This window comes from Rousettus aegyptiacus, unplaced genomic scaffold (assembly GCF_014176215.1).
Source record: "Rousettus aegyptiacus isolate mRouAeg1 unplaced genomic scaffold, mRouAeg1.p scaffold_m13_p_8, whole genome shotgun sequence".
Lineage (NCBI taxonomy): Eukaryota > Metazoa > Chordata > Mammalia > Chiroptera > Pteropodidae > Rousettus > Rousettus aegyptiacus.
This window is the reverse complement of record NW_023416311.1, coordinates 30270867-30281551: the sequence shown is the minus strand read 5'-3', so window position 1 is coordinate 30281551 and position 10685 is coordinate 30270867. Positions and strand designations below refer to the sequence as shown.

The following is a 10685-nucleotide window of genomic DNA, read 5'->3' as shown; positions in this document are numbered from 1 at the left end:
GGTGGAAATAACACAAAACAATGGAGTAATGGAAAAGCAAATTGTGGTATATACAAACAACACAATAATATTCAGCAATAAAAGAAATAAAGGACTAATACATACTACAATAAGGGTCAACCTTGTAAACTTTACCCTGAATGAAGGAAGCCAGATGCAAAAGGCCATATATACCAATTCCATATATGTGAAACATCTACAATGAGTAGTAAACTCATAAAGCCAGAATATACATTGGTGATAGCCAGAGGCTGGGGAGAGCAGAGTAGGGAGAAACTGCTCAAGAGGCAGAGGAATTTATATGGTGCAATGGAAATATTTTGGAACACTGAATTGTTCACTCTAAAATGGCTAATTTTATGTTATGTGGAGTTCACCTCAGTAATTTTTTTTTAAATCCTGGAAATGTACTCTAATAAGTACAAGACAGGTTACCATGAGTCCTACCAAGCCTAGTGTCTGTTTCCAGAGGTCCTGTCTAGCCTTCAGTCTGCTGCTGACTGGTCAAGGCTGAGCCTTGGCCCAGCAGCAGAGGATCCCTAGCTTGGCCCGTAAGTTGATTACTTCCTTATTAGCAGTAGTAAGAGTTGGTATGACTCAGACACTATACTTTACAACCAGGAAATGACAAATATACACGATGATAATCATGCTTTAAAGTTAGGCCGTTCTTGCAGTCTGAGATGCCGTCTCTCTTCTTCTTTTGATCAAATACTCCTCTATTCATGGTAGTGCAAGCGAGTGTCATCTCCTCTGGGAAGCCCACTCACCGTTCTAGGTGGCTTCAGATCCCATTTATCTTTGCCTTTCAGAAGCTCCCAATGCCTTTGGAGGTGTCGGCCTACAGTGTCGCCACTTAGGTTGTCTACATAAGCACCCTTTGTGACAATCTTGTTCACACCAGTCTTCATGATGCATCAAAGCACCAAGCACAGTAAAGACCCAGCTCAGACTGATAGAGAGGGCCCTATGGCCCTGGAGACAATCCTATGACTGATCAGAATAGAATGTCTTATGCCGGAGTTCAGAAGTGGGCTGAACTTGCCTAGACAGGTCCCCTGGAAAGAGTCACTGTGCTTGGCAGGCACCATGATGACATGTCTCTTTGGGAGCCCCCTTGGAACTTCATGCAAAGTGATGAATGTTTGTTTATTTCTGGGGAGATTAGTCATTACTTTTATTCGATTATCAAAGGATCCCATGTTTTGACTAAAGGTCAAAAACTCCAGCTTATGAACCCAGATGACCTCAACTGAATAAATCTCTTGCCCTTTCCCTTCCTCCATGACTCTTGCTTACCTTAAATCTGACCAGTTCACACAGACACTTAAGTGGGGAAAATTATTTGATTTTTTTTTCAGTGATTTTCAAACTATTTACCCCAGGATTCACAAACAGGATTTCTGACAAAAAGAAGTAATAATGTTCTTTATTATTAATTAACAATAAGTTAACTGATAGGATTTTTTTTATTTAAGAAAATTACTATTTTTTAAAGGGCTATATGTGTACAAAGTAAAATATTAAATAGTGTAAGAGAATAATACTTTCATGCTATGAAGAATGATATTTCCTTTAGGTTTTTTTTTGGTAGATACTTTTATAAGATTAAATTAATCCCTGCTATGAGTAGTTTAACATTTTTCTATATCATAAAAGTGTGTGTGTGTGTGTGTGTGTGTGTGTGTGTGTGTGTGTGAATATTATCAAATGCTTTTTCTGAAACTACTGAGATGACATGACTTTTCTACTGTATTGGTTAATGTGATAACTGATAATTATATTTTTTCTCTGTTAACCACCCTTGAGTTCCAGGGTGAAATCCCACTTAGCCATGTATAGTCACTGCTGGATTTGGTTTGCTGCTATTTTGTTTAGGATTTCTGTGTTGAAGCTCTTGAGTGTGACTGGCATATAGTCTTAATTTCTTGCACTGTCTTGTCTGATTTGGAACAAATTAATACTATTCTCATAGAATGATCTAGGCATGAAATTTTTTTCAATTCTCTGGATAGCTTTTATGTGACACTGTATATTTTTTGGCTTCACTCTGGTCGCATTCTCAAAGACAGAATGAATGGTCCCTGCCTCCTATTAGTCACACGCATGTGTAATTCCCTATTTTTCAGGTGGGCTGGATCATGAGACTTTTAATGAATAGAATATGAGTAAAAGGATGGTACACCACATCTGAGATTAGGATATAAAAAGTCTACGGCTTCCATCTTGGGCACATGCTCTCACTCACACACTATGAATGGAGCCAGCTGCCATATTGTGAGCTGCCCTGTGGAGAGACTCAGGTGGAAGACACTTGAGGGAGGCCTCTGGCCAACATGCAGTGCTAAACTGAGTCCATGAACTTGTGAGGAACCAAAACTTGCCAGTGACCACCTAAGTGTACTTGGAAGTGGATCCTTCCCAAGCTGAGTCTTTGGATAAGACTGCAGTCCAGCCTGACAGCAGATAGTAATCTCATGAGAGAGCTTGAGCCAGTGATTCCTACCTAAGCCATACAGGACTCCAATAAACTGTGACAGAATAAAAGTTCATTGTTTCAAGCTGTTACATTTTAGGGTAATTTGTTGGACAGAATTAATTAATAACTAATTGACCTACTCCCCTTGGTTCATATTCCATAACAAAATAGCACAAAAGCCTGTGTCTTGGGCTCACGTTTTTGGAATCAAGTTGAGACATATTTGTTCCTTGAAGGTTATTGGAAAACTCTATGGACATGATGTTTTCCTTGTGGGACGATTTTGATTTCTGCCTAATGTTTTTTTAAGGACTTATTAGATTATTTAGGTTTTTATTTGTTCTTGGGTTGGTTTTGGTAAATTACATTTTCCTAGGAACTAGCCTATCGCTTTGAATACTTCAAATAATATTATCCCCAATTCTTATCAACAATTACAATTTTCTTGAGGTCAGGTTTTCAGTCCACAGATTTTTAAAAAATTACCAGTATGCTCTACTCATTAACTGCTATAAAATGCTTGCATTCCATAAAGTGAATGAATACACAGGCAGCAAGTGAATAATAATTGAACGACTGAGAAATGACCAATTATGCCTTTTTCCTTACAGACATGTACTTATAGATGTAATTGTATACTCTAACTCATGTGTCATAGTTTTGTTTTTGTTTTGTTTTTGTTTTTGTTTTTTGCTTAGTAGTATATCTCATAGTTGGTATGATAGACTAAAATATCAATATTTTATAAAAACAGGCTCATGGTTTCCAGAAGCAGTTGCCTCTTGATGAGCCTTGAGAACTGCTGGCTTTTCTCCATGTGTGGCCAGGAGTGGATCCAGCCATGAGCTCCACCTTCTCTAGAAGTCCTTGCTTTGAGTCTGGTCCACTGGGGAGCAGTGCTAACAGAGGTCTCCAGAGGCTCTCAGATCACAGGGATGAGAAGTTTACTTGACATGGGAAACTTGATTTTCCCACCTCTGGAGCAAACAATAGCTTAAATAAACACCTTAAATGGTGTTTGCATTACTTGACATGACTCAGATGGCTGCTCCATGTGATCAGTCACTTCTTCTTGGTCATTGTTCTCATTACTTGACTGTTTCCAAAACTGATCTCCCTGATTATTAGCTTACTAACTGGTTACCAGCTTAGGAGATGCTCACTGTCCCATTTGCTACTGTTTATTATTTGCGAATTCTAGGCTGTCCCTGCTATCATCTCGACTCTCATTAATTAACCTTCGTCAGTTTGATTCATTCAGTCAATCTTCCATTCATTCACAAACATTTACAAGTGTCTGTGATGTGCCAGGTCGTGTGCTAGGCCAGGGGTTCAGAATGGAGAAGACAAAGTTGTTGCTCTGAAGGAGAAAAATTCATGCGTTAGGTACCATATGTCCATTAGCACTCCTTGTCCCTGGCTGCATGCTAGAGCAGCCTGGAGGAGAAGGTTTTTAATTTTGGTGGTGCCTTTTGTCTAATGCTGATGCTTTTTTCCTACTTTCAGATATTCCGGTGGGCCCAGGTACCCTTTATTTTTAAGCGCTCCCTGCACGTGGAATGTAAGGAGAATTCTGGGCAGTTGGTCACTATAGTGTCTCTGTAGGAACTATAAACATGCTCAAGTGGGGGTCTCCAATGCAGTGGAATGATGCTTTGGCTGACTCCTGGAGGATGGCTAGGAATTCACCTGAAGGAAAATGGGTAGGGGCCTATTCCAGGCCAAAGAACAGCCCACATGGACACAAGAAGATACAAATATATCCATTTGGGGAGCTTGGGTAGTGGCAAATCATATTATTTGCTTAAACCATCATGTTCACATGGGAAGTGTACTAAAAGAAGACCGAAGAAACCAGGCTTGGGTAGATGAACAGGTTTTGCAGTGGTACCCTGAGGTGTTTAGCTCTCAACCTGTGCATGATGGGAGCTGTTAGAGGGATTTGAGCAATGAAGAAATATTACAAGATCAATGTTTCACCAAGCTCTGTGTGCGGCATGAGCCCAGCCTAGTATCAGAAAAAACTCCTTAGGAGGTTATATCAACAATTAGGTTAGATCTCTAAGGCTTTGTACCAACCCCTCCTACCCCCCACCTACCAGCCTCCCACGTCTTGCAGTATACTCTGAGTTGCTTAAATTTTCCTTTTATTTTACACTTCCTTTTTTATTAATTTTTTTCCATGTGGTCTTCTGAAATTTACCCACCATTCTTCGATTCCTCTTTCACTCATTGATTTCATAACCTTTTACTTTCTACTTTCCTGGAAACCTAAATCATTTTGATTGTGACATGCTGAAACTGTTTGCGCCATACCCTTTTGGCTGACACCACTAGTTTAATGAATACAGGATTTAGTAATGGGTAGAAGAATGTGCATATTGTTTTTGGGTCACAACCACCTGTGTAGTACTTTTACAACTACAATGAATGTGTACTAAGAGATGTGGATGGTAATTTTTATCCCACGTGAGGTTGACAATCTGCCAGAATATTTCAGGAGGCCCCTTGGAATCCAAGCTCAAATGCTGCTGGCATAATTTGAAATCACAAGATCTAGCTTCATGCCCTGAATTCATGGTTTAATTGGTTGGACAAGACTCTGCATCCTGATTATATTTTCACATCTGTAAAGTGGGAATTAGAATTATCCAACACTGCTTATCTCATGGGGTTGTTGTGAAGATTAATGATGAGAGACATGAAAGAACTTCTTACTCTGTATATTAACCCATTTCCTGTTTAGAAAAAAAGTGCAGCTCACTGCTAGCATATAATTTAATTTATCACAAACACACTTAGGCTGAAGCAAATCTGACTGGTCTTCAACATGAAAGTAAAATATAAAAACTTCTTGGTGTTATTTCAAAACAGGACTTATCTCCAGTCCTAATGTAACAGAAATATATACATAAATTGCATTCATCAAATGAATATTTGGCTAACAGCTATTCAAGAACGTTGTTAACATCACACATAGGAATGCTACATTTACTAGGATGTGACATTTTCTATGATCAAGAATTACTGTATTTTGTAAATGGAAATACCTATACTAAAAACAGAATGCTATAAATAGAATGATATAATTTGTTTCCAAAGGCTATTGATATACTTGAGCGATGCAGAAATAATAATAAAAGTGAGATATTTCGTGACAGACTTTGGGAATAATCCGTGAATTATCTCGTGGTAAATGCTGATGCCGCAAGGCAAGTGCAGCTGGTGAGTATTCTCAGGGCAAATGGGAAAAGGGTAAGATAGAGCTGTTGATCCTACTTTTCCCGGGGATCATCTTCCAGCCTCCCATGTCTGCCTTTTGTTGGTATTCAAGCTTGCAGCCCTTTCTTAATTACCTCTCTGTGGGGCTCCATTATCCCAGAGCTTCCAGAGGTATGCCACATTCTGAGCACAGTTATGTCTCTGTCTACACTGGCAGACTGCTCCCAAGGATGGGGACTGTAAGACTTATGGCCCACAGCTTGGCTCAAGAACTACACATAACATTTAGCCACTTGGCCTTGAAGCAATGCACGGATGAGGAGATGCATTCATACACTATACTTTCCACTGGCAGCTATGGAATTTAACAGGTGTCTCCTGGAAAAAGACCTTAACCCAAAGATGATAAACTGTAATAGTAGAAATTTTGGACTTCATGACAAGCTTCCAAGTAAATAAAAGGAAGCGGGTGAGATAGTTGGGACTTGCTGCATTTTACCAATGAGACATCCATGTATTTATTCAGTCCAGTGTCAGGCAGCCCTGCGGACTTTCAGGCCAGAGGGACTGAAAGAATTGGCAATCTGTAAGTATCACTTTCTACAGAACTGCTGAAAGTGAGAAAAGATAAAGAGAGAAGGAAAGGCGCAAACAAGATTTGTCTCCTGTTCCTTTGAATATTAAGAAAATTGAGGTTTTGTCTTTGACATAATCTACAGTCTTTCAGGCCAAGTACACGCAGAACATGGATTTGAATGATGATAATGAGCTGGTGGAATTTCCAGACTCCGTCCTCAGCTCTCTCCCACCAGGAATGTGGTGGGGGGTTTAAAGGTGATACTGATTGCTATTATAGACCTCTTCCTACCAGCTCTTTACCACCCATTTAAAATCCTCAAGTAGCCTAAAAGAAGGAAGCCACCTCTACTGTGATCCCTTTGCCCCTGAAAAAAAGCTCACATCACCTGTCCAGAGTCCCACACCATGCATAGTGGCATTTGCCATGTCATTGGTGGCTAAGGTGTTTGGGGTTCAGGCTGCTATTCTCTTTGTACCCATTGTTCTTGGACTTGCCATCTTTCCAGAGAGACAGGGCCATTGTTTGCTCTTAAATCTGGCTCTCTGGCTATTGCAGGACCCGCTGAGGGCTGGGACAGGAAACAGGATGAAATGATACACTTGGTTAGTCATCACCTTCTCATCCACGTCCTGCCTCTCCTTCAGGGACCCCTCGTCAACATAATCCTGATGAATCAGCCTGAACTTGCAGTGATGGACACCGAGGCACAGCCAGGCCTTCTTGTTGCACTAACAGTCAGGAAGATGGTGTGGTCACCAAGGAGCCACAAGGAAAGGACGCACAGGACACCCAACAACTCACGTCAACCACCTCAACTCCAGCAACTCTACTCGATGCCCACTTTGTATAAAGTGCTCTGCTAGAGACTAGGGACATAGTGGTGACTAATAACCAGACTGTACCCTTGAGAAGCTCTCAATCTGCTAATGAAACTTGACGTGGAGACCAACAGAGGTGCTGAGGGTAGAAAGGACAATAATAGAATTGTGTGCAGGGAAGAGAAGTTGTCCAGAGGAGGAGGTGGTTCTATCTGGTTTAGGAGGTCAGTTACAAAAGACTCCAATAGAAGAGGCTCTGTCTAAGCTCAGTTTTGAAGGTTGGGTAGGAGCCTTCTAGGAGGCACACAGACATTCCTTGGCACAGGCAACTGCATGGGTACAGATCTGTAGACATAGCTTATTTGAAAGATTTCATTTTTTAGAGCAGGCAGCCATGGTGTCAAGGGCAGGTTAGAGATTTCATGCAGTAGCTTTGCTTATGTTTCTGCAATCTTTGGGCTCACTGATAAAACTGAATAGGTTTTTTACTGATTTCCCACAGAATATGAACATAAGGCTGATCAAACTAGGAGTGTCCATGATGCTTTGCCAACTGTCAAAGTGAAGAGGGCAGCTGCAGGTGGAGCAGAGATGGGTCTTCTACTGGCTGCTACTTAATCAAGCTCCACTCCCTTACCAATCCTGTCTGATGAATCACAGCTGGGTGGGAAGGGAAACTCTTCACGCACAGGCTGGCAAAGAGAAATAGAATTTATTGCTGAAAGGGAAACTCAAAGGAGAGGCTCTCGAAAGGAAATTGGCCATGGACCTGATCCTAAGCTTTTCCACAGAAACCTGGATTCTTGTGGCTATCAGCCTGGTGCTCCTCTATCTGTGAGTAACTATTCAGGCTTGTGACCTCTGTAATTACGATCTTGGGAGGTTATTCATATTCCCTTTTTATCTAATCTGTTTCACAGATAAGACCGTTAATGAAGGGAAAGTTGTTTAAGTGTTGGGGGCTACAGATATCAAAGCGGCTATTATTGATCTTAATTAGATCTGTTGAAGGAATAGCCCTCCCACCTTCTCCAACTCCTAATTACTGTTGCCTGGAGGATTCAGTGACATTATTTGCTCCTAGGGATAATCTTCTGATTGACTGCCAGTTTGGATAGACCTAGACTAATTAACCAGAATTCAGCAGAGGCAGATAAAAACAACTGGCTTCTGTGCAGTGGGGTCCTCATCCCCTTCCCAGCTCTGGGTATCCTGGAGGAAGGAGGGAATAGCCTGGTTTTATCTCATTATCTGCATCTTCCCAAGTTCCGTGTCTACTACAAGAGATGTTTGGAAGGTTTGGCACCTGTGTCACTAGGGTGGTTCCTGCTCCCCTCCTTCCCACTGCCTGGCATAATTTACACAAGACACCAACCAGGGTGCACCCCAGACTTCATGGAGTATGGGGACTGCCCTATTCTTCTCTTCACACTTGACTCTTCCCTCTTTTCTGTGCCCCTCCCTTGGTACTCCCCTCCGAAGACTCATTCCTGAACCCTGTAATAGGCAGAACTCTAATTACCTGTAAATGAAAATCATAGAACATGAGAAACTTGACCGAAATTGAAATGAAATGAAATTGTATTCTTTTCTTTTATCTTTCCTTCCAGTCTTTGGGGAGGGCTAACATCAGTATAGAGATTTATTTTCCCCCTGATGTGAAATCTGCTAAAAGCCTACAAAGCTACAGGCCAATTTGGATTTAAATATTTTTTCCCTTTAAGTTATAGTACAGGAGGATGAATTAAACTGTCTAACAGAAGAATTCTTTTCAAGGGTGAGATTCCTGGCGTCATGGAGCCGGCTGCGAGAGGAACGTTTTTGATGAGTGGGTAGGGAAGGCCCCCATTATATCCCATTTGACCTTAACCTCAATTTCACTTTCATTAAAAGTAGGAAATCATAATATGAATACATAAAATATAAACTTTATTTTAATTTTTTGAAAGAAATGTTATGATTTCATAGTTCTGTGGCAATATGTTTTCTATTTGATAATACTTTAAAATTAATTGATTATGTTTAATTCCATTTTATTTAATAGTAGACTTTTTTACTGATATAAAACTATTTCCAGCATGTTTTTTCTGAAAGATAAAAGCGGGCTGTTGGTTCAAGATTGGTGGCTACGAAAGTGGGTAAATAACCTCACCCTTCTAGAATAATGTCAGAAATATGAGTCCATTATATAAATACATACTTCTGTGACTCTATATATGTTTTTAAAAATACCCAGACAGTATTTTAATCTCACAGTGCAGGTGAGATAGAGAGAGCGTGAGCCAATGATGATAGGAAAGGCATCCAGATAGCAGTCTAGATGGAATAGGAGAATATTTTTCTCAGATACCCACAGGAGGTCGCTTGGGGCATCAAGGTAGGTACTGCATCTGATTCAAGTCTGGGGACAGGGACACCATCTAAGTCACATTGTGTAGTCTGTCAGTAGGGCTGTTACTAGATACTGTCACCACTACATAAATCGTTGGCCTTATTGTTAGCCCCTTCATTTGTACCAAAAGCAGCATTACTCTCCCCAAAAGAGAAGAGCTGGAAAGAAAGAGTTCACCCAGCCCACCCTCTGCTTTGATATGGAACCATGTGAGTTTAGACACTAGACCTATCTTCCCTCGGCATCAAAGTTGCTGACACATTTATTCAATTGCTTGGCCTCACCTGAGAGTTCATATAACATGTTGAAAGGTCAGAAGCAGAAATGGGTACAATTGATTCGCAATGGTTATATTGGTAAAGGAAAACCCTGAGGTGGGACTAACCAAGAGTACCCCGGCAATATTGGGATTTGGAGATAGTTGACACACAGAGGAAGTAAACAAACTGCTTTGTGAGTAACCATCTTGAAAAATGAGTGAGCCTGGTACTGTGCTTAGCAGCTTCAAAGATTGAAGGACCAGATGTCATGAGGGAAAGAATGGCCTAGAAATGGATTCTTTAGTCATTGGATGCTTTGTACAGTTTCATTCAGGGAACGAATTGTCAATCATCCTTCTCTAGAGATCAAGTCAACCAAACTGCCTAAGAACAGAGACTTGGTATAGCTAAAACACATCCAAATTTCTATGAGAACTATGGAAACCTTGGGCATAGTTTTTATTCTTAGAAATAAGTAAACGGTGGCTATTCCAAGGCCTCTTTATTTAGAAAGAGCCAAACTCTAAAACAGGGTCAGGACATAGTGAGAAGGAAAAGCATAAAAGTCACCGAGCAAACAGTGAGAACAATGTGGGTTCTCAGTAACTCTCTGTTATTGAGTGGATGCAGTTGAGCAAAATTTCATCATCAGAGCAGAATATGTCCCCCCCCGCCCCATTTTTTAAACCTAGAATAAGAATCTCCAAAATCATGGAAGAGTCAACTTAGTATAAGTCATGAGTGTATTTCCTGGAAGAATTCCAGACCGAACCCCTGGAGCACTCCAATTTGGAAACATTTATCAAGTATTCGCTCTAGGATTGGGACCCCGAAGTCTTCAGCTCCTTTAAGCTAATTGTCATTACTTTCTCAAGGTCTCACAGTTGAGGTGGGAAAGGAGATGATAAGTGGATGTACTTATTGCTGTTGGAGT

The 10685-nt window shown here is 40.7% G+C and overlaps 1 protein-coding gene across 1 annotated transcript in view; it reads left to right on the top strand.

Moving 5' to 3' along the window:
• Positions 1-5479: 5479 nt before the first annotated feature.
• Positions 5480-10685, top strand: part of LOC107498118 (cytochrome P450 3A12-like) — a 38329-nt gene continuing 33123 nt past the window's right edge. Inside the window, 2 exon segments of the mRNA XM_036226268.1 lie at positions 5480-7235; positions 7602-7933. Coding sequence (XP_036082161.1) covers positions 7863-7933 — 71 coding nt within the window. The 5' untranslated portion in view covers positions 5480-7235; positions 7602-7862.